This window comes from Chenopodium quinoa, unplaced genomic scaffold (assembly GCF_001683475.1).
Source record: "Chenopodium quinoa cultivar QQ74 unplaced genomic scaffold, ASM168347v1, whole genome shotgun sequence".
NCBI classification, from domain to species: domain Eukaryota; kingdom Viridiplantae; phylum Streptophyta; class Magnoliopsida; order Caryophyllales; family Amaranthaceae; genus Chenopodium; species Chenopodium quinoa.
The window spans coordinates 2,356,371-2,379,980 of record NW_018744066.1 but is presented as its reverse complement, the minus strand read 5'-3'; the positions used below and the strand labels follow the sequence as shown (position 1 = coordinate 2,379,980).

The following is a 23,610-nucleotide window of genomic DNA, read 5'->3' as shown; positions in this document are numbered from 1 at the left end:
TTTTCTAAAATACTTATATTAGTACTCAAATAATAAAGTGTTTCATAACATCATAGGGTAGTACATTTAATCACATAAACATATACTTGGCACATAATAAAACCTAAATTGAAAGAGCTTCCTAATGGGATGGATTTCAAAGATGAAGGACGTTTTTCGTGGACGAGTTTTGGGTTCGGATATGACACAGTAAAGGAAGATTATAAATTTGTTGAAGTTACAAATTACTATTGGAACTATCCTGATGTTGGTGGTCGAGGGGGAAGAGATGTAGTAGTCTACAGCGTTAACTAAATGTGGGTATGGGCCGTGCCGGCACGTGGGCAGCACATTAACATATATATTAACATTAACATAAACAACTGCTCATTGTTGAGGAGAGAGAAAGTAGAGGGAGGAGAGAGAAAGTAAAGAGAGGAAGAAGAAGATGGTGGTGTTGGGAAGTAGAGAGTGATGGTTGTTGCTGCGACGGTTTTGGTTGGAAGAGAAAGCAGATGATTTAAGAGCCAAAGGGTTTGGGTTTTGCTTTTAAAGCCTTACTTTTTTGTTAGAAATTAGTACACCACTTTTGTAGAAAAAAAAATTTAAAAAAAAACACCTGCAAAACCCAAAACCATTAGGGATCACCATCCTTATTATATTCCGGTTTGTTTACCAACTAAAGAATCCACGTGCCATTCCCCTATTGGCTTAAATTAACAAAATAAAATCATTTAAAAATAAAAATAAAAATAACTTTAACCCCAATTGCTACCCGATTTCCATTCTCCTACCACTCCACCCATAACAGCCACCTGTCGGACCACCTTCAACCACTATCCCTTCCGGTGAATCCCACCAATCCCCACACCTGCTTGTCCGACCACTAAGCCCCGTCCAATTTCGTTGTAATGTTCCCCCTTTCTCTCTCCTCAAAACCCTAGATTTTTGTGTGTCCTACAATTCGCAATACCAGTCGCAATTAACCAGTTGCGGCATTCATCCTACCACGGAAATTGTTCAATGGAGTGAGAGAAAAGCGTAGTGCAGCAGCTTTAATGAAGAACTCAAAGTGCATTTCAATGGAGTGAAAAGGGGAAGAAGAAGAAGAAGAAGAAGAAGAAGAAGAAGGTACTATATATACTTGTGGGGGGCTTGGTCATTCGCCGGCAGAGGTGGGTGCGTTGGGGTAGGGGTCGTTCGGCAAGTGGTTCGTTCGGGTGGGTTGGTTTCTCCGGTGCGGTGGCATGAGAAAGGGGATGGGTGGTTGCTGTGGGATGGTTGGGGATTTTTTTATAAAAAAAAAAATAATTTTGACTAATAGGGTGGTAACACGTGGATCTTTAATCGGAAAACAAACCGGAATAGACGAAAACCAGCCGGAATAGGGTAGGGGTGATGATTCCTACTAGTTTTGGGTTTTGCCGGTGGTTTTTTTTTCATAAAAAAAAGGGGTGATTTTTTTTTTTACAAAAGTGGTGTATTCGGGGGTGGTTTTTTAAAAAAACTTTTCTTTTTTTGGAAATTTTGTAAAAAAAAAAAAAAAAACTAAAATAAGTTTTGATAAGGCCTAGTAAGTTCATATTAGATATGATAAGTTTAGATAAGTGAAAATCAGGTGAATAAAACACACCTGCACACCACCTAGCTAAGGTGCTATTTATAGATTTACCTAGGAACAACTAAGAAGTTTTAATCTTGTACGAATCATCAATCAAATGGTCAATTTTTTCTAAATTTGACCCAAATAAATCAAATGAAAACTATGTTTAGAGACGGAACAAGTATCCAGTACAGTTATATATACGAAGTACTTCATATATATATATTTGCCTTTAATTAGTATAGAGTACCTTTTTTATTTATTCCATCTAGAATCTTCAATTTAAAGAGAGGAAAATGTCAAACACAAAGATTCTTTGATAAATACATAATACATAATAAATAAATAAATTTGTTCCATTTTTTTTATTGTGTGGTTTTTTTTACAAGATTTCCAAAAAAATTCTTTGATTCTTTGATAAAATGCTAAAAATGTTGAATATTATTCTTTTGTTCACTAAGGTAAAACCCTAATTAAGAGATGAAGTATATCTAAGCTCTTTCAATCACATAGGAAAAATCTCACTTGCATGTACACATGGTAACGATAGATAGTGTGATCACCTGTTTTACTAAGTCGAGTTGATAATTATTCTTAATTAAGAAGGATCAATTTTGTATTTGTCACCCATTCACATTGTTATAACGGATGTGTATAATGGAACAATTTATGAAATAACCGTACCCTCAAACACAAAATAAAATAATTAGCAAAATACGATAATTTAATAAAAGAGACCGCGTTTGTGAGTTTTTTCTCATCAATCTCATAGGTATTTGATACATTTAGTTTATTTCTAATACTTACATTGCAATATAGTGAATTGAGCGAGTAAAGTAACAAGTGACATTTTCCTCGAGTAACAAAAACAATTTATATCATTGAGAACTTAAAAAAAAACTTAAGAAAAACAAACTATCGTTGATGACTTAACAAAAACAAATGTACACTACTAAGTAACATTAGTCACTAATTTATATATACAGGACATATATGAACTTAACAAAAATCATTTTTATTAACTCTAATACCTATATTAGTTATCAAGTACTCCTAACACCTATATTATAAAATTATATATTGCACATCAAACTAGTCTACTTACTAGCTTATTAGCCTTATATCAAATATAACCCTTCTTACAAATGCAATTCAACTCCATTATCATTGTAATAAACTATTCATTTCGATATTTATAAAGTCTATGGTAAGATTTTCAAATTATAATTAAATATTTTTCCCAAAATTCATTTTGTTGGACATATACCAATGCTATCACGTTTAATTAATTATCGAAAACTCGCAACGACCCGCTCCCAACATTAACATGTATCTCATTTAGTCCATTTCGGACAACATTCCAATTATCTTGAGGAAAATATTATGAATTGACACAATCAACACGTATCTACACGAATTTCATCTGTATAGATTTTTTCATCGTACCCACTTATATTTAACTAAAAATTATTTTTTAAAATTTTATAAAATAAAAAAAATTATAATTTATTTAACATTAAATTATTTAAAATGAATAAAATAATACGCAAATTTTAAGTAATGTTTCCATACACATTATTATATGATCTAACTATATGCAATATAATATTAAAGTAGTTACATATAATTTGTTACTTTATGAATAATTTCACGTAATTTATTAATGCATAAATAATGTTAATATTATATGTTTTAATAAATTTTTCATATCTTATTAATAACTAATTTTATTTCAATAATAATAACGATGGATAACACAAACTAAAGTTAAGTATTTATATTTATATAAATTTCCATATTTTTTGCAAAAACCAACAATATTAATATACAAATTTTATCACGAGAGGAAATAAGTTAAAATACAAAAACTTTTTATTTGTAGATTGCTAATTAACGGGAATTTAGGATATGAGATATAGATCAACAATGAACTAAATATGCGTATTTGACTAATTATACCAGTTAGATTTTGATTTCATTTAAATATAGTAATAGAATTTCATTTTATAAAAAAACAAAATAAATCTCATCTTTACTATATTGTTTTGATCCTTATATTATCTCTAATTTTTTGTGCCTCTTAAAATTAGAAAAATAAATTCGAGTATGAATAACTCATTAAGAAAAGTAAAAAAAAATAGAGAATTTTTTTAATTTTATTTTTTATGATTAAAATTGTATTATTTTTATTAGGGTCTTATTAATAAATTATAACAGGACCTGAATTGTATGAGACGACCCTGAAAATACATGGTTGTTTATCACAAAATTATGTTTTGTTTTGTAAGTAATTAGGAAAATGCATTTACATGTATTTATTATATTTGATTCAAAGTTAATTTAAATATTTTCAATTCACTTAAAAAAAAAAATGCTAGATTGCCACCGTCATACAACTTGTATGATTTTATTTTTTAAAAATAAATGTAGAATATTATATTATTTCGGTTATTTTGTTGTATGCTATAAATATTGGTTAATATTATCAAAAATCCATCTCATCAATATTTTACAAGGTTTTACCCCCAATCATAATTCTTGTTAATCATTTAGCTGATAGTCATGAGAAGAATGAGTGAAAGTGAGAACAATTCATCATTGCCAAATGCCAATGGAAATACTACATAGATTACTCACAAGATCTATTATAAGGATTAAGTGCTTTTACAAAGAATTTTATAACTACATCTCCTCCCCAAAATTCGTGGATCTTCACCTCCGACGAGCTCTCTCAACCAACACTAACAGGCTACTCTTCAAAGACAACAATAATCAATGCCTCTACTCTTTGAACTCGTACTCCCTCATAATCAATATCCATGTTCCCCAACCTTGTGTAAGGGTGAAAAACCCGAGTCCATTTATGTGGTCGAAACATACAATGGTTTGGTTTGTCTACAATTTCCTTGGTCTACATTCAGTATAATAACTTAGGGGAATGTTTTATGTTTTTGAATCCATTGACTGGGACATATAGAGCAGAAGTGTCTTTTAATAAGTTAGGTTCACGAAGGGGTCCTTCGACCACGAGTTTTGGGTTCGGGTATGACCTAGTAAAGGATGATTATAAAATTGTTGAAGTTACAAATTACTTTTGGAACTATCTTGACATTGGTCTTCAAGGGGGAAGAGAAGTGGTAGTCTATAGCGTCAACACCGGTTCTTCAAATCACGTTGAAGCAGCTTCTTATCAGGATTCATACCAACCACGCCCAATGAGTGGTGTCCTTATACATAACAATTTACTTCACTAGTTGTTCTCGTACCCAACTCAGGAAATGTTTCGAATTGGTTGCTTCGATTTAGAGATAGAGCGATGGACTGCTTATTATTCTCCTCTTGACAATAATAAACACTACTGTATTGCAGTCAATGCACCTATTTTGGCGGGTACTATTGATGGTTGTGTGTTTCTCGGTTAACATTCTAGCCAAAAATGCACTCATGTATGGATCATGAAGGAGCACGGAGTAGAACAGTCTTGGATGAGATTGTTTAGTATTACTCCTCGACTGTCTATAACTCCCCTTCTGTTTGTTTATTGGAGGAGAAAAACAAGAGAACTTTGGCTCAACTTAGACCACCCTCAACTAGAAGGTGAAGGCTGTTTTTGGTATAACTTTGGAGATGAAGAAACTAAAAGGCTTACATTCAATGGGGCTCCTCCTTCTTTCAAGCTTCTCCCCTCATGCCTAAGCAACTAATATCCACGAAGATGAAGGTCACGTATGAAATTCTACAAGTCATTAAATACCAAATAGCATTATTTTGTCCATGGTCAGGTTAAGTTAAAGAACACAAGTTGCATTTGTTTTGTTTGATTTAAGCATGTGAATGTTGAACTATCTATGTGAGCTTATGAAACTTACTCATTGAATTTAAATCCTCGCTTACTGCTTAAAAAAAACCCACACATATCCCTCAACACTTAATAACCCACAAATTTGACTAATTAATAAATTAGAATAATTTGATAACAGAATAACATACCACACAGCACAAAACTCAATTAAACTCAACTGCGAAGTATTAAAATGAGGTTGCAACTGTACCACACAGCACTGATCCTGTATAACAGAGATAACAGTAACATAGTCACATTTCAGTAAGATAACTGTCTCAAAAATTCTACTCAAAAACAAGAAAGTAGAAACTGAATCTATGATATTTGGGAAGAGACAATCCCAACAGCTAATACAGCTAACGCTTGCCAAATCTAATCTACATCTAATACACATTGCCAATCCGGTCTCGACCAGCCCCACGTCTGTCATCCCTTCCCCTTTCAATGTAAGGGTCCCTACGGAAGTCTTTTGGTGTCGGTCCACCTCTAATGGGAGAGCGACTCCTCTCTCTCATATCACGATCAGCCCATCGTCCACGAGGTGGTGGCAGCGGAGGTGCAAGAGGAGATAATGGCCGCCTCTCATACCCTTTCCTGTCCAAAAATCCATCTCGTTCATGGTCTCGTGGACCCCATTCTGGTGGTGGTGGCCTGTCAAACTTGCCACGATCTCTAAAATCTTCATCAGGGTAGTCAAGCCGATCCCTTCGGAGGTGGTGGTCAGGAAACCTGCCTTCATGTCTAGGAGGCGGCCCACCAGGTCCGAAATCTCTTGGCCAGCCACGTGGAGGAGGAGATCTGTAGCCATTACCAAACCTGCCAGGCGAGCGATCTATTGGTGGGCCTGGGAAACGACGTGGCGGCCCCATTGGTGGAGGTGGGCCGCCATATCCTCTCCGGGGACTTCCAGCAGGAGCATAACGAGACCTTTTACAGTTGTTGCAGTACTCTCGCCTGGCAAAGTTTAAGTTCCCACACCTGAGACAGCAAATGAAGCAGCTTAAGCATAAATAGATGAAACTTAAACAAGCAAGTTGCTGAAACAAAAAAAGAACATTCTTGTGTAAAATGAGGTAGATCATGTGAGATCAGAACCATCCAAATGGTGAAATGGGTATAATTTTAGTTTATAGCACTTTATAAAACATGCAACAGTAGTACAGTACAACCAATGAATGCAAAGGATAGAAAGGGATCACACAGTAAATTGAAAAAGAGGGGTAAGAGGAGAGATATATGGGGTGATAGTTGAAACAACAGTACACTTACGCTAGATCCGTGCAGTACCAGTCCCCTTCTCTTGGCCGAACATTAGGGTTGTTCTTGTGCATTCCTTCCCCTCTGGCTGCCCCAGGACCATGACCAGGACCATCAAATCCTCTTCCAAACGGACGACCACCCCTTCCTCGAGAATGAGGGGGTGAAAAGTCTCGGTAACGACCAGGAGACCTCACGTTCTCTCTCCCACCCCCAAATCCACGATGCCGAGGTGGGCCATCTAAACGATCAATGGGAGCAGGACTATATCTACGTTCCACTTCTCTGCGACGCACAGGAGAACCAGAAACCGCCCGTGCTCTATACCCTGGTGAATGTATTTTGTAGAAGAACAAGAAAACAACACTGATGATGTTGAAATGAACAACTGCTACTAATATCATGGTAAGAAGATTAAATAGTCCATATAAACTATCAGAAGGTTCAATTCACAGCCCACATAACTTGGTTGGAGACTATTACCAACAGCCTCCCGACCAGTATTAGTATATCACAAGATTATAGAACAAGATAGCAGTCCCTGTTTTCTCAAACAAGCAGCCCGAAATATATGCATGAGTTTATTAACCATAAACAGATCATCAATTTTAACCAAATACCAGCAGAGATTTGTATTAATCCCAATTCTAACATGATCCAATTCACCAAAATGTTCTGAAGCAAGAATACATGTTAAAATCCATATGAAACTACTAATATCTAAAATTTGAACCATCTTTCCGACGGCAAAGTGGCAATAGGGTTTTCAGCAAAGTGGTAAACCAGCGAACGCAATCCCAATAAGCTGTCTACAGCCAGTGAGAGCTAACACTAAAGAGACTAATACTAAAAGCACACAAGCTAAATATCCTCAAGGTTTGGTTTTAAACAACTTCCACAGAAAATTAGGAGTAAGGCTAATTCAAGAGTGAAGGCCCAAGAAAAGCATCTTGAACCCGGGAAACTGTGGAAGCAAGATATTTCAGTGACTTGATGGCTGAGGCTGAGACCACAAAATGAGATCTTAGACCTGAAAACTACCACTCGGTGAGTGAGCCATACAAATGATCCCAACCGCCTTTGTATTTTCTCCCAAATATTTTGCTCTAACGTTGTACACCAATTTGTTTGACAGACCTTTGAGGAGTGTTGGCACAACCGTCCCCAACGTGGGAAAAAACATATATGATCCCCCCCAGCAACAGATGTCCCTCTCACAACATGCCATGTGACAGAAAATAATAGATAACCTTGCCATAGCACGTGCAGAATTATCCTCTGAACATCTTCAATCCCAAACAATAGATGTCCCTCGTGTAAGAGAATATATATGCCATCAGTAACTAGACACAAAACATTTTATAACCCTGACCAAGATATCTATCCTAGATTGGCATTTATCCAGATGTACAATATTGAGATATATATGAAGCCTGAAAGGCAGACTTCCACTCTAACAATTTGCATAAAACCTAATCTTCTGCAATGGACTAAGAGAGAGAGCCAAGGTTGTCCAGCCAAGCAACAAATTCTCCCTCTTGCAAACTTACAATTGTATACCAGAAACCTACTGCCAAAATATGCCACACTTAAGAATTGAAATGACATAAACTGAAAGGTTTTCTGCATAATTGGTAAGACAAACTGATTGACCACCACCTCCATTGCAATACGTACCCCATCTTTACCTCAAACTGACCATCAATTTTACATCAAAGCTTACCATCTAAAAAATACTTCCAAACCAATTTTGGGCAACAAACAAGATCCTAATCACAATTTTGGCAAAATTCCAATCCAGGAAAAGTATGCATCATTGTGGGCTAGATTTTAACTTATTTCCAGCCGATTCCACAGCAAAGAACCCATAATCAAGCTGATGGCCCTGACAATTCATATAAACTCCTGACCCTTCAACCATTAATCAAATATGAATTTCCACCTTTACCTACTCCAATCAGTAAGGCCATCTTGAGGCTTTTCCAGCATCACATTAATAAAAACATCCAAGGTGAATCCTCCAAAGGAGACCTCTATAAACCGGTGTCAAAGTTCCTTAACTCCCAAAAAATGGAACCTTGGTATTATACTTGTAACCAAATGACACCGAAAATAAATCAGGTTTCCAAGTCATGTAAATACTTATTTTGAGGGAAATGCCGCATTCACAATTACCCCTGAAAACCAGAAAAAGGAAAAGAACCCCCAAAACCCAATTCAAAACCCGCATTCACACAAAATATGCCTTCCTCAAGATCCCCATTCTTGCACCAGGCGATAACTGTAGCTGTGACATGCAATAAACAATTTCATTCACCATTCATTATATTGCATGCAGAAAAACCACGTTTTGAGATAAAGCATATGACATGTCATGCGGGACAGATAACTCAGCAGCTTTCAACTGATTGATACAGGAAAAAAATAGATAATGTACCATTTAATTGGTGGAGTATAATTATAGGAGATGAACACAAAAATGCTCCTATACATATAATTCATGAAATTGTTTGGTGACAGTTCCAGAGATGCATGCCTTGACTCTGACTAGATGCACCTTAAGACCTTAAATATTCGGCATGTAAAATTAAAAGGTGGATAAAAGATCTCCCAAATAATGTTTGTAAGAATTGAGAAGTTGGAATTCAGTTTTGATGATGGCACTTCATATATGACAACATCAACATTATCACAGCCGGTTAGGCACCGGAAGTAACAAAATTTAAGCTTGCAAATCACATTGATATACAATATCTCCCATACTTCCCCAATAGCATGAAAGGATACCAACACAAATTGATTTCAAATTCAAGAAATTGAGCTTTTTTGACAGTATTGACACACCCCCTCATAAATTTACACCCAACAAATAAAAATCTAGACATGTACGGAATCATAAATTCAGACTCAATAAAGAAAGGGGGCATTTCAAATTTCAATATTATAAAAAGGGGCAATTTAAACTTCATGAGCAGCATAATTTAGGATAAACACCCCGAATAAAACAATCACATCAAAAATCGAAGAGCATGAAAATCATCATATTACGCAAAATAAAATAAAAAAAAAAAAAAAAAACTTAATGCACCAAATCAAACCAGAAATCGACACACTTCGATACAACAAACCCTAATCAGATTTCAATGAAACCCTAAAAATAAAATTGAAATTCAAAAAAAATAAAAAAAGGAAATCAATAAACAGAATCAGATCTGAGAAAAGAGATAAAAGACGAACCAGGATCATCGGAATAACGATCAGGGCGAGAATAAGGAGGAGCGTCACGGCGAACTTCGCCGGGCTCGTAATCACTACCAGCGCCGCCAGCGCCGCCGCTGTCGGACGGGCGAACGACAAGGCTGCTAAGCAGAGGTTGGTGTGGCGCCGACTCATCTCGCGACCCCATTGTTTCTCTCTCTAATTATTCTCTGCTTCTCTCTCTAAAAGGAGAATATCGAATGGATTATTGTTGAGGATGGAGAGATGCTAAACCCTAGTAGACTTTAGACTTAACTGGTTTGTATAAGGGCGTAGTCAATAGGATGGGCCCGATGACGGTTTATGTTATCCTATAAAGAACTAATTCCATATTCTTTAATCTTGATATGCTTGTAGGATAACGAAAATGAAAATAAATCGAAAAATCCTGAATTAGACGAATAAAATTCGTCTCTATATTATAAAAAATTACTTCGGAATTGATCTCATTCTTTACTTAAATTTTGAATAATTTCCTTTTTATTGAGTAATAACTTAATTCTTGGATAAAAAACGCTTTTTACTAATTTTAGTAATATCAATTATCAATAAAAATTTCGCCGTTTTTTTATTTTTTTTATTATATTCCGAAAAAAGGAAACATTCATTCATGATTTATGCTATGATCAAAATGGAATTTCCGTGAATATCGATATTGGAAAAAGATTTTTTTTGGATTTTATTACTATTATCCCCCTTTTTTTCGCCCCTCTTATTTCTTTTATTCAGCGGGAAAAATAAAAGATTACTTCGTTCCTGATAGTCATTCATTTAATCGGTGGATAGGAGCATACTCTGGATTGAAATTTGTGGGAGTACTGCTTGATCATTTCTACAAATTTAAAGCCTCAATTAGATGTTCGACAAAATATAGGTGCGAAGGTAGCTGTTAGTTGGAAAGGTAGCTGTAGGTAGTTTTTAGCTGTCAACAAGCTTCTAGCTGTGAAGATAAATAATTTAGGTATGAGTGTTCGGTAAAGTAGCGGTTGACTAGCTGTTACATTTAAAAATCATTATTTTATATTTAATACTATAGATTAAATTTTCAACAGCTACCTCAAAAGCTATCTCTAATTTCAAAAGCTAATATTTCTAACTTTTCATAAAAGCTACCTTCACCACTAAAAGCTACCCAAACCACTATTTTGCCAAACACTTATATATTTTGTTAAGTAGTGATTTGACCAAGTCAAACCACTAAAAGCTACTCAAACGCTAGAGCTGAACACGCCCTAATTGCACTTCAATGACTTTGTTTTGGTGTGTTTTACTACGGAGTATCACCCTTTGGCCTAATCCGAATTCGGGGATCAGTTCTGAGTGGTTAGGTTCTATTTCTCTCTCAATTGTTGTTGTAGACTTGTAGGGGTTCGAACATAGGTTCCCCCTACCAAGTGTAGTCTCCATCACCACTACACCAACATCTAATTGGTTGTTTTACTACGTATATGGTATGGCTCATTGCAATGTTCTCTAATTGTGCTACACTGCTACTAATAAATCCTTTGGACCCGTATTTTTCTATTCCGTGAGAGGCAAGTGGGAGGGTCATGTTAAAAAAGATATTTAGGGAGTTCATTAGTATGTATATCTCGACACAACAAAACACATGAGGCAAGTCAAATTACATGAGATTTGCTTATAAAAGATGGTAGTACTTTGACCTATCATGACTTTTTCTTGCCACGTAATAGCTGTGACCAGCTTAAAAATAAGATCCACTCAATAGTACACATGTGACGAAATGAAAATAGTAGAACGTGGTTTAAATTGGGCACAAACAAGCAAGGTGATTTTGTCTCTCGTCTCTAATTAATGGAACTATAAAGTTTGTTGCATAACATTGAGACATACATCATTATGACACATGACAATATATCATAATGATGAGAAATTAATATGTTTTATACTCTATCACGCCCCCTCACACGAGAGCCTGTTTGGGGGCTAGAAGTGTGTATGCATCTCACTTGAAAGTGGGGAGTGGATGGGATTCAAACCCGTGACCTTTGTGTCACGCTGACTTCGTACCAAATTAATAGACCAACTCAACCAAAAGGTTAAGTTGATAGTTAAGACCCAAGAATATAATAATACATAAAAGGAAACGGATGGGGTAAAAAAAATTGGAATAACGTTGACAACATTTCCTTTGGCAAATTAGTGGAATTGGACCATGACAGCTCTTTTCCACGACACAGAAGGAAGAAAGATACGGTTTGCCTTTGTTGTATTTATCTAGTCCTTTGTTGTAGGAGTAAATCATAAGCTAACCCACTTCCCAAAACATCCATCAATACAATAAATTGAATAAAAGCATTCATTCTTTCTTCCTCCTTTTCTCTTCCACTTTCTCTCTCCTCCCCTGCGAAATTACCCGCCCATCTCAGGAACTTCGCGTACCTTCTCCACTCCTTTACTCCCGACTTCTCCTACCAAATAATTCATTCTAAATCATACAAAATTCAACAAATTCTTCTTCATTGTTATCAATCTTCAACGATAATTAGTGATTTTCAGGTATTTAATCTGTAAATTCATCTTTTCATTATTGCTACTCTTTGTTTTGATTGCTATTATTGCTTTTTTTTTTTTTTTTTTTTTTTTTTGGTATGATTAGTGTAATTGTTTGTGATTTAGGATTTTGATTTTGTTTGATTTCTGATGTTTTTTGCTGTCGGCGAAAAGAAAATCTGAAATCAGAGTAATTTGATCTTAAGTGTGGAAATTCTGGAGCATAATGATCTAAAGTGTGAGAAATTAAAATGATTTTGATGTGTTTTTTTGTTTGATTCTGCAGATTTCTGCGAAAGTATTCTGAAATTTGATGCGCTAGTGTTGATATTTGAAGTTGGAATGAATTTTCCGACTTATAAACGAATGAATTCCAGAGAATATACGGAAACAATGGACGAAGAAGATAATTCAGGTATATTACTCAATATGAAGTTTATGTAGAGTATGATTTAAGGGGAGTAGTGTGAAGTAGAGCCAGAATTTCATCATTTATTAGTTTTTGGTTTAATTAATTAGGATACTCGATTGTAAGATAAGATCATATCTCAGGTTTCCTCCGTGTCTCGGCGGAGGTTGTTTAGATTTTGGTTTGATCTTTAGTGTGTTTAACTATATAGCTCGTCGTGTTTGCATTTGGAAAAATTATCGAAACTAATATCGTTATGAGTGACCAAATTTGAGTAGCAAATGATGTTGTAGCTGCTTTTTTTTAGGTTTCTTGCAGAATGATACTTGGCAAGAAAGCGGGAATCCTTCGTGGAAGCGATCATTGCCTCATGTACTTGTGGCGACATTAACTTCGTTCTTGTTTGGCTACCATATTGGGTTTGTTTGAGACCTTCTTAGCTTTGTTTATTTACATGTGACAGTACATGAATGAAAGTTGAACTTGTGATAACTCCTGTAATTCTTTTTTGGAGTAGAGTTGTTAATGAACCACTTGAAAGCATTTCTATGGATCTTGGTTTCAAAGGCAACACGTTGGCAGAAGGTGATGCATGTGAAATTGAAAGTTGTGGATTATTTTAAGTCATTATACTCTGTTATTGAACTCTATTTGTTTTAAATGAAGGTCTTGTGGTGAGTACATGCCTTGGGGGTGCCTTTGTTGGATGTGTTTTTAGTGGTTCAATTGCTGATGGGTTTGGACGTCGTAGAGCTTTTCAGCTATCTGCTCTTCCAATGATAATAGGTGCTTCTATGAGGTAGTTTTTTGATTCCTTGGCTTGTTCTCCATATTGATTGTTGTTAAGAGTCCCGGACTTGTAATCCTTGTAGTACTAGATTATGTTGAGCTGACCTGTCGATTTTTTTCTTCAGTGCAATGTCAAACACGTTGCAAGGTATGCTATTGGGAAGGCTGTTAGTTGGGACTGGAATGGGTCTGGGTTCCTCAATTGCTGCTCTTTATGTTGCTGAGGTATGCTTTATGATCTGTATAGATCAAAGTATATATCCTGGTCACCTGCTTTTTTATCCCCCTTAACGAAAGAATTTTCTTTTTGTTATGTATAAATTTAGATTTCTCCAGCTTTTGTTAGAGGTACCTATGGAAGCTTCATTCAAATTGCTACATGTCTTGGTCTCATGGCAGCTCTAGTTGTTGGAATTCCATCAAAAGATATTACAGAGTGGTAAACTTATTTTACAAGTATCACCTCCGCCATTTCACTTTTTCTCGATATTGTGAAAGTGGTTAGTGGAATATGTATATCTTACCTTTGATTTTCAGGTGGCGTATGTGTTTTTGGCTCTCCACCATTCCAGCTGCCACACTAGCTCTGGGTATGATATTCTGTGCTGAGAGTCCAATTTGGCTTTACAAGGTTTGCTCCTTTTCCTTTTTGTATTATGTTTAATCTGTACATGGATGCACCAGACTTGAATCCTCAAGTAATGAAGCATCTGGACATTTTGTCTTTTGAATTCTGCCAATTTCAACTTTCAGTTGCTTGCCTGGCACCCATCATTAGGTTGCTGCAAGATTCTCAAATTGCTTTTTACATGTCATAAAACAAACTGTCTCAGCCCGCTTGATACTTTGTTGATGTTCTTTTTCTTTCTTTGCATCCAATGTCCTAGTGAAAAGTACTGTGATCTTTATGCCTCTTGGTTGCCAATCCACTGCTCCTGGAACGTAGCATGCTGTTGCTTTATAGGGTAACAGAAAGCAATCTGATACTTAGTAATGCCTAACTAGTAAAAGATGTACCATGCATCAGGGGAGAGGGGAGATAAGATAATACTGTGCCCCTCCAACTAGGAATCTGGAAGGTCTTACAATCTCAGTGGTGCTAATCTTCCTCATCACTCTCTGTCCCAATCTAATGATCTTTATTGACAGGTTGTAAGAGTATTGTCTGAATGTAATTTGAAAAATTTAATAGAAAATGATAGAATAGAAAAGGAAAAGAGTGGAGAGCTAAATGATGACTTTTAATTAAAAGCTAAGAGGAATTGCATGGGAGATCCTGAATAGTACTCCCTTATCCCCTAAATAATACGAAGTAGTTCATTAGGCCAAATTTCTACTTTATGACTTCAACAATTAATTGGCTACTATTTAACTCTAGTTAGGTGTATCTTTAAGGTTTTTCATATTATTCTTATCAATTTCCTTACGTAAGAATTCTATAGAATGACTACATTGGCATGGATGTATGGTAAATATAAGGGAAATTTTAAATCATTCCTGTATAAAGACCCCTCAATTAATGCGTCCTATTACTTAGAGATGAATAGATTAATTTTAAAAAAAATTTATATATAGGGCAGAAGTAGGGAAATAAATCAGGGGTGAAGGGATATTGATATTGGATTAGCTTAGAGAGGAAGGCAGAGAGTAGTTAGAGGTGAGAGGGAAAAATACATATCTATAGAGGAGATCATTTAGAGGAATGATAAGTACTGTAGAAATTTGTCAGTGAATAGTATTCTACTTTAGCTAGTAGCTTGTGTGTTCAGCCACTCAAAGTACTCAAATTAATAATTTAATTGCATTGGTAATACAACATTGTCAATTCAAACCTCCTCATTACAGGGAGTTAGGGAGTATTTATATTTTTGGTACTGGCATTGTGGCATGTTATCTGCTTTTGTATATATGTGACAAATTTTCGACCCCCCATGTGTTCTCTTTAAGTTCTTATATGTTAGTTGTGCACAACTTTCCCCGTTTCTATTTTATGGTTTAAATTTCAAATCTGTCTGCTAGTTGACAATTTTGAACTCAAGAAGTTACCACGAATTGTCGCTGTGGTAATAGAAAAAGATGTTCTGCTGCTTGCTTGATAAGCCTTGTATTTCTAAATAATTATGGATGTATTGTTTGCGCTAAGGTGATAGACTTGCAAGTATATGTACTTGTTATCTTTGTTCTGATGTGAATCGAGTCCCCTTCCTTATAACTATTATTTTGCTTTATTTAGGTACTCTCTTGGTTTTACCTTACTCTTAAAGTAGGGGTTTTACAAGTGAGTTTTTAATAATGTTTTTATTATTTTCTTAGTAGTAGTTATGGGGCCTTGGGCTTCCAAAGTTGTGTTAATTAATTAGTGGGCTCTCTTGGTTCATTAATTAATTATTAGGGCTTTTTATTTAGTTTGCTTGCAGGGCAAGTAGGATAGATTTATTTTTCCTATATATACTAGTTGTATGTCAATTATTTTAGGAGGATGTTTTATGAATTATAATTTGAGATTATTGAGCTTTTGCTTGAAGAGAACTTTGTTAAGGTTCAAACTAGTTGTTAACTAGGGTTTTGGGATCGTTACTCCTAAAATCAAACTTAGAAGTCGTTGCCTTCTAAGACTATCTTTCAAATTTCCACCATTAAAATCACTCAAATCCTTCCATCAAATATAAACCGTCAAAATACACATCAAATTGGTATAAGAGCCAAGTTTGTAAGTCCCCTCCACTTACACGATCGATCTTGTTGATTGGAAAAAAAAAAAAAAAAAAAACATTCGTACGCCAAACGGATAAATTGCAGAATTCATCGGTTACTAGTTTGTTGTGCAAAAGGTACTCGTAACTCCTATTTTATTTGTTGGTGAGTGCTTTTTAATTTACTTGGTGAGTTAACAGACTTGCTTCCAAAATATTGAATTAATTTTATTAAAAGTTGTGTCATCAATCATCATTGATTTACTTTGCTGCCAAAGATTACACTACATTGCTATATACGTGTCTTCATTAAGTTTGTGAAGCAAAAAGTACTCTTTGGGAATTCAGTTAATTGATATCGTATAATTGTTAAAATTGTGGTTACTTATTGACGCGCGCATAATAGTTGTGGACACAGGTTTTATTTGTTGATGAGAGAACTTGAGACTTGTGTTTAATTTTCTGAATATTATTTCGACATCATGAGTACTTTAACAAAGAAGGATCTTGATACTATGCTTGTTGATATGATGAGAAATTTTAATGCGAGTCTTGAACGAATGAATGAGAAAATTGAGAAGAGTACACAAGAAATTGCTCAAACCAATCAAAGGGTTGAAACTTTGTCTACTCAAGTGATTGGGGAAGGAAGAATAATCAACAACGAACAACCTAGGGGAATCATGAGAAATTTTCCAATTGACAATGATCGAGATTTGAAGTTGTTGGAACTTCCGGAATTTACAGGTGATGGGGATGCCGAAGACTTTTTAGATTGGGTTCGTCAGATGGAAAAGGTCTTTGATTATAAAGGTTTTGATGAGCAAAAAGCCTACAAGGTTGCAAACCTAAAACTGACGAGATATGCTTCTCTATGGTTTGAGAATTTACGTGCCAAGAGATTGAGAGAAGATGAGCCACGAATTAATACTTGGAACGAGTTGAAGAGACAATTAAGGAAACGGTTCCTACCACGAGAATTTATCCAAGATCAATTCTTGAAGTTGAATCATCTTGAACAAAAGAATCTTAGTGTCGCTGAATACACTAAAGAGTTTGAGAAATTGTGCATGCTTTGTGATTTGCAGGAAAAAGAGGAGATGAAGATTGGACGATACATAAAAGGGTTAACACCTTCGATTTCTCACAAGGTGGAAACATCAAATTATGTGTTCTTTGATGATGTCTTAAGGTTGGCAGAGAGATTTGAGAAACAGGAGAAAGAAAAGAAAATTTCTTATTTCAAGGAGAGGAAGTCATTCTTTAATGGTGAGGGTTCGAATATCAACTCTAACAATTCAAACAATGAAGGGAAGATGATTGTTGTTACTCCCGAACAAGCTGCATTGGCAAAAAAAGTTTGTTTCAAGTGTCAAGGCATGGGACACATTGCTAGAGATTGTGGTAACAAAGTGACGGTATCCAAGAAGGAACATAGAATGTTGTTGGCTTATCTTGACCAAGAAGAGAAAGAGAAGGAGAGTACATGTTTGCTCAATACAGAGGAAGAGTTTGATTTTGAAGAGTTTGAGGGTCAAGAAAAGATTACTCCTGAACCTGAACATCACCATATCGGTATCTTAAGGAGAGTTTTGCATGCTAATTTTGTTCCTCCTACTACACATGAGCAAAGGGAAAATTTGTTCCATACTATATGCAAAGTGGGTGATAGGAGTTGCTCGTTGATTATAGATACGGGATCGTGCACCAATGTTGCATCTACTAAGTTGGTTGACACTATGAATCTTTCTACTAGGGACCATCCTACTCCTTACAAGCTTAATTGGTTACATGATGGAGATGGACTACAAGTTAAAAGGCAAGCTTTGGTGAACTTTTCCATGGGTTCATATTCTGATAGTGTATGGTGTGATATTTTACCTATGACTGCTTGTTCTATACTCTTGGGTCGTCCTTGGCAATATGATCGAGGGGTGTTATTTAATGGTGTTACAAATGTTTATTCAGTGAAGGTTGGGGATAAGAGAGTCCAATTACATCCTTTACCCCCTAAGGCGCCACCTATTCAAGCTCCTGCTAGAGAGTTGTTGATTATGCCTAAACTTAACAAAAAGGAAAGAAGGGCTAATATGTTGTCATTGAGAAACCAACACCCTTTTGAGATTGGTGAGTATGTTTTCTTATCTTTAAATGCTCAAAAAATCTTTAATAATTCTAGAGGTAAGAATGAACCATTAGAGGAAGGACCTTTCAAGATTGTGCATAGGGAGAATTATGATACTTTTCAAGTACTTCTTGGAGCGGGAATTTGCGCTACTATGAGGGCTAGTGACTTGGTACCTTGTCTTCCGAACGAAACTTGAGGGCAAGTTGTTTTTTAAGAGGGAGGGAATGATGTGAATCGAGTCCCCTTCCTTATAACTATTATTTTGCTTTATTTAGGTACTCTCTTGGTTTTACCTTACTCTTAAAGTAGGGGTTTTACAAGTGAGTTTTTAATAATGTTTTTATTATTTTCTTAGTAGTAGTTATGGGGCCTTGGGCTTCCAAAGTTGTGTTAATTAATTAGTGGGCTCTCTTGGTTCATTAATTAATTATTAGGGCTTTTTATTTAGTTTGCTTGCAGGGCAAGTAGGATAGATTTATTTTTCCTATATATACTAGTTGTATGTCAATTATTTTAGGAGGATGTTTTATGAATTATAATTTGAGATTATTGAGCTTTTGCTTGAAGAGAACTTTGTTAAGGTTCAAACTAGTTGTTAACTAGGGTTTTGGGATCGTTACTCCTAAAATCAAACTTAGAAGTCGTTGCCTTCTAAGACTATCTTTCAAATTTCCACCATTAAAATCACTCAAATCCTTCCATCAAATATAAACCGTCAAAATACACATCATGTTCATTGGGTGAGGACCTTTCTCGAGCCTTTCATTTTCTATTAAGTAAATTTTCTTGGACATAAGTGTACCATGAGTTAGAGAATATATTCTCCGTTTGAGACATATGTGATTTGTGTAAAATCTATCTTGATGATGAGTTATGTTCTTCCTTTTTGGAACTTTTGCTTGCAAGGCAACTCAGGCAAGTTTCAGTCTCTCTGGTGCTTATGCTCCATGTATCAGACTTGCTGTCAGTTGCTCTTTCATTTTCACTATTGTTGGTTTTGATGCTTACAACTGTTCTTGCACGTGACTTAGCAAGGAAGAAGCTCAGAGGCTGAGGCTGAATTCGAAAAACTTTTGGGAGGATCTTTTGTCCAATCTGCAATGGTGGAACTGGAAAAATCTGATAGAGGAGACACTGAGGAAGTGAAGTTGTTGGAATTGCTCACTGGTCGACATTCAAGAGGTATGTGCAGTACTACTGTGGTGTAGATACACTTTCAGTAGTTCATTTACAAAATTTTCATAGTTTGCCAGAGATGCTTGTATTCACTTATTCCTTTTGCAGTTGTTTTTATTGGATCAACCCTGTATGCTTTGCAGCAGCTATCTGGTATAAATGCTGTTTTTTATTTCTCTTCAACTGTATTTAAGAGTCTTGGTGTGCCATCCAACCTTACAAACGTGTTCATAGGGATCTCCAACTTAACAGGTGAAATTCGTTGTTGACTAGTTTTCTTGTATATGCTGTATCTTTTTTTTTTTATCGGTCTCTCACTGATAAATATCGTTAGGCTCCTTTATTGCCATGGCATTAATGGACAAGTTGGGGAGAAAACTGCTGCTGCTTTGGAGTTTCTTGGGCATGGTAATTTTTAATTTATTTTGTTTAGATTTTCTGCCGTCAATGTTCTCCCTCCTCCCTTTCCCTCACAACCTCTATGATCCCTTTGTCCTTTGTTTTCATCAAACCCTGCTTAAAAGTACATGTTTTGTAACACAAAATGCTTGCTGTGTGTACAGGCTGTATCGATGGGCCTGCAGGTTGCTGGGGCTAGTTCCTATATGCCAAAGGCAGCAACATTTTACTTATCCATTGGTGGTGTACTATTGTGAGTATTTTTAACTATTAGCTTTAATTTGCCTGGCTTTGGCATACTCAAAAGTGGACCACTGAGTTTGACATTATGCAGTGTTTTACTTTTCAAAAGCTATCTAATTTCCTGTTAATTTAAACTATTGTACCATAATACTGGCTGATGTTGAGAATTTGAGAAGTGATTCATTTTGCTCTTTCATGAAATCTAACGTAAGTTTTATTTGTTAACTCTGTGAGTTTAGCTTTGTTATTTTATCTTTACCTTCCTTGTTATCATTAACCAATGGAGGAGAAAAAGTGTGTTGCAGCAAAAAAGAAATCTAATGTATCCCCTATCTGTTTGGTGTTATGAAATAGATCTTTAAATGTTATGTTTGCATTAAATTGTCACCATACTTTTGCATTTTACCTGAAACGGCTGCTGAGGTTTATACACAAATGACGTATAGCTGAAAAAGTCACTTTTTAGGACAATATGTTCACTGTAGTCTGTATGTGACTTGGAAACTAATTTCAGAAATTGATAAAAGATAACTTGTCTGACTTTGCTTTAACTTTTGCAGATATGTTCTAGCATTTGCAGTTGGTGCCGGTCCTGTTCCGGGCTTGCTACTCCCGGAAATATTTCCCAGCCGAATTAGAGCAAAAGCAATAGCTTTCTGTATGTCTGTCCATTGGGTAGGTTTCTGATAATTCCTTGTTTCCTTAGTAACAATGTATGACATCTGTGTTTATATTTAATGCCTCCACAAACTATCTGTGTTTTGCGTGTGTAAGTAACTATCAATATTTTTCATTTTTCATGAAATACAGAATAGGATATAGTCATTTTGTATGGGACAAGTTCATTAAATATAGCCTAAACTTGTACAGCAAGAATGACTACGGACTTTTATGTTTTAAATATTAGAGCCATTGGTTTAATTTTGATGTTATCGAATCTATGATTTTTGGCTTGCGTTGCCTGTTTTGTGGAGTTAGTACAGGTGTATAGAAGTTCTGCATCAAATGAGAGCTCAAAACAATTAACAGTGATTACTTCGTTGCCATATTTACAGGTCTTTAACTTCTTAGTTGGCTTGTTGTTCTTGCGACTACTTGAAAATTTTGGACCGCAGCTCCTCTATACTGTGTTCAGCACTATATGCTTGATTGCTGTTGCCTTTGTTAAGAAGAATGTGATAGAGACAAAAGGAAGATCACTGCAAGAAATTGAGATTGCTCTTCTTCCTGATGATTAAAGGTGTTTATCTGTCTTCCTCGTATAATTATGGTTTAGGTAAATTAGTAATCTTGTTGTAATTTACATGGGTCTTTTGCATTTGTTCTCTGTGCAGTAACAGATGTAGAAGGCCTACGAAGATTAATATTCAAACTTCTAATGTTATTCAAACAGGGCACTTGTTGACGAGGATGATTTGATGAATAATAGGGAGGAAAATACTCGTTCAAAAGCTGCTCCTTGTAACCAATTGGTTTCTTGGAATCTTACTTAAGCTTAGGATTAGAAACCAGGATTTGTATGCGGAACTTGTATATGCTATGAGTAATGGATGTACAAAATCAATACTCTGATTTTACGTATATTACTCTGATTTTACGTATATAAGCTAATACATGTTGTATTACTCTATTTTTGTCAATAATGTGTTCTTTTGGTGGACAGAGAAAGATGGGTGGTTTGATACCTTTGATTCTGTGATTCTTATAAAGTTGTGCTTGATATTGTTGCTATTGAATTATTATACTACGTAGATGTGTTGAATTGAACAACTGAACCATTGGTTTAGCCTTTTGTTTGTATTTGTACTTGTGGTTGATATGGAGTACTAATTAGTTGCCATGAGCTATAATCAAGCCTGGGTAGTGGACTGCATTTATAGCGTTGTACAATTTTTTCCCTTTCTTTTTGGATAAGGAGTAGGTGCCCTATCGAGTTATTAGATCGGAATCTCTTATAAGTCAAATTTGGCTTAGGTTATCACGTAAGACCTTTGGGAGTGGGGTGGGGGTAAGGGCATAAACAACTAGTACAATTATTACTACTTGGTATTATATGAGATATAAATTATTCCAATTTATTAATTAGTCAAATTTGTGGGTTAATAAGTGTAAAGGGATAGGATATGTTGTGGTTTTTTTTTTTTTTTTTTTTTTTTAATAAGAATTAAGTGAGGATTTAAATTCAACATGTAAGTTTCATAAGCTCACATAGATAGTTCAACACTCAAATGCTAAAATCAAATAAAACAATGCAACTTGGGTTCTTTAATATAGCCTTATCATGGACAAAATAATGCTATTTGGTATTTATTGGCTTGTAGAATTTCATACGTGACCTTCATCTTCATCGATACTAGTTGCTTAGGTATTTTTAATTTGACAACCATTATGAAGGGGAACGGGAACAAGAGTTTGGAGGCATGAGGTGAGAAGCTTGAAAGAAGGAGGAGCCCCATTGAATGTAAGCCTTTTAGTTGCTTCATCTCCAAAGTTATACCAAAAACAGCCTTCACCTTCAAGTTGAGGGTGGTCTAAGTTGAGCAAAACTTCTCTTGTTTATCTCCTCCAATAAACAAACGGATGGGAAGTTAAAGACAGTCGAGGAGTAATAATAAACAATCTCATCAACGACTTTTCTACTCCGTACTCCTTCATGATCCATATATGAGTGTATTGTTTGATCGAGTAACACAAACAACCATCAATGGTACCCGGCAAATTAGGTTCATCGACAGTAAAGTATTTGTCAGGAGGAGAATAATAAGCGATCCATCGCTCTGTCTCTAAATCGAAGCAACCAATTCGAAATATTCCCTCATCCAGGTACCAGAACAACCAGTGAAGTAAATTGCTATTTACAAGGACACCACTCATCGGGCGTGGTTGGTATGAATCCTGATAAGAAGCTGCCTCAACGCGGTTCCAAGAACCGGTGTTGAAGCTATAGACTACCACTTCTCTTCCCCCTTCACCACCAATGTCAGGATAGTCCCATAAGTAATTTGTAACTTCAACAATTTTATAATCATCCTTTCTTCTGTCATACCCAAACCCAAAACTCGTGGTTGACGTACCCTTTCGTGAACCTAACTATTCAAAACACAATTCTGCTCTATACGTCCCAGTTAATGGATTCAAAAACATAAAGCGTTCCCCCCATTTACTGAATGTAGACCAAGGAAATCCTAGACAAACCAAACCATTGCACGTTCCTACCACATAACTAGACCCGGGTTTTTCACCCTTATTTTCAACCTTATACAAGGTTGGGGGAACAGGGATATTGATCGCAGTGGAGTGCGAGTTCAAGTCTATGGA

At 35.6% G+C, this 23,610-nt stretch overlaps 2 protein-coding genes across 5 annotated transcripts; one reads left to right on the top strand and one right to left on the bottom strand.

Moving 5' to 3' along the window:
- Positions 1-5,570: 5,570 nt before the first annotated feature.
- Positions 5,571-10,196, bottom strand: LOC110690995 (cleavage and polyadenylation specificity factor subunit 6-like). 2 transcript variants are annotated; one of them, XM_021867923.1, is made up of 3 exons: positions 9,921-10,196; positions 6,696-7,011; positions 5,571-6,404 (listed from the first exon to the last, which is right to left on the bottom strand). In XM_021867923.1, exons 1-3 carry the CDS (start codon positions 10,087-10,089, stop codon positions 5,810-5,812), a joined length of 1,080 nt encoding a protein of 359 aa, XP_021723615.1. In that variant the 5' UTR covers positions 10,090-10,196; the 3' UTR covers positions 5,571-5,809. The 2 variants fall into 2 exon arrangements, with proteins under 2 accessions (XP_021723615.1, XP_021723616.1); XM_021867924.1 differs by having other exon boundaries at positions 6,696-8,970; positions 9,921-10,030.
- A 2,006-nt stretch (positions 10,197-12,202) lies between these two features.
- LOC110690994 (probable plastidic glucose transporter 2) lies at positions 12,203-21,976 on the top strand. 3 transcript variants are annotated; one of them, XM_021867922.1, is made up of 15 exons: positions 12,203-12,461; positions 12,742-12,870; positions 13,172-13,283; positions 13,382-13,449; positions 13,531-13,663; positions 13,779-13,878; positions 13,980-14,092; positions 14,191-14,284; positions 19,506-19,656; positions 19,759-19,902; positions 19,985-20,058; positions 20,214-20,302; positions 20,853-20,967; positions 21,348-21,532; positions 21,686-21,976. In XM_021867922.1, exons 2-14 carry the CDS (start codon positions 12,798-12,800, stop codon positions 21,528-21,530), a joined length of 1,449 nt encoding a protein of 482 aa, XP_021723614.1. In that variant the 5' UTR covers positions 12,203-12,461; positions 12,742-12,797; the 3' UTR covers positions 21,531-21,532; positions 21,686-21,976. The 3 variants fall into 3 exon arrangements, with proteins under 3 accessions (XP_021723614.1, XP_021723613.1, XP_021723612.1); XM_021867921.1 differs by having other exon boundaries at positions 21,633-21,976; XM_021867920.1 differs by having other exon boundaries at positions 12,204-12,461; positions 21,627-21,976.
- The last annotated feature ends 1,634 nt before the right edge of the window (positions 21,977-23,610 follow it).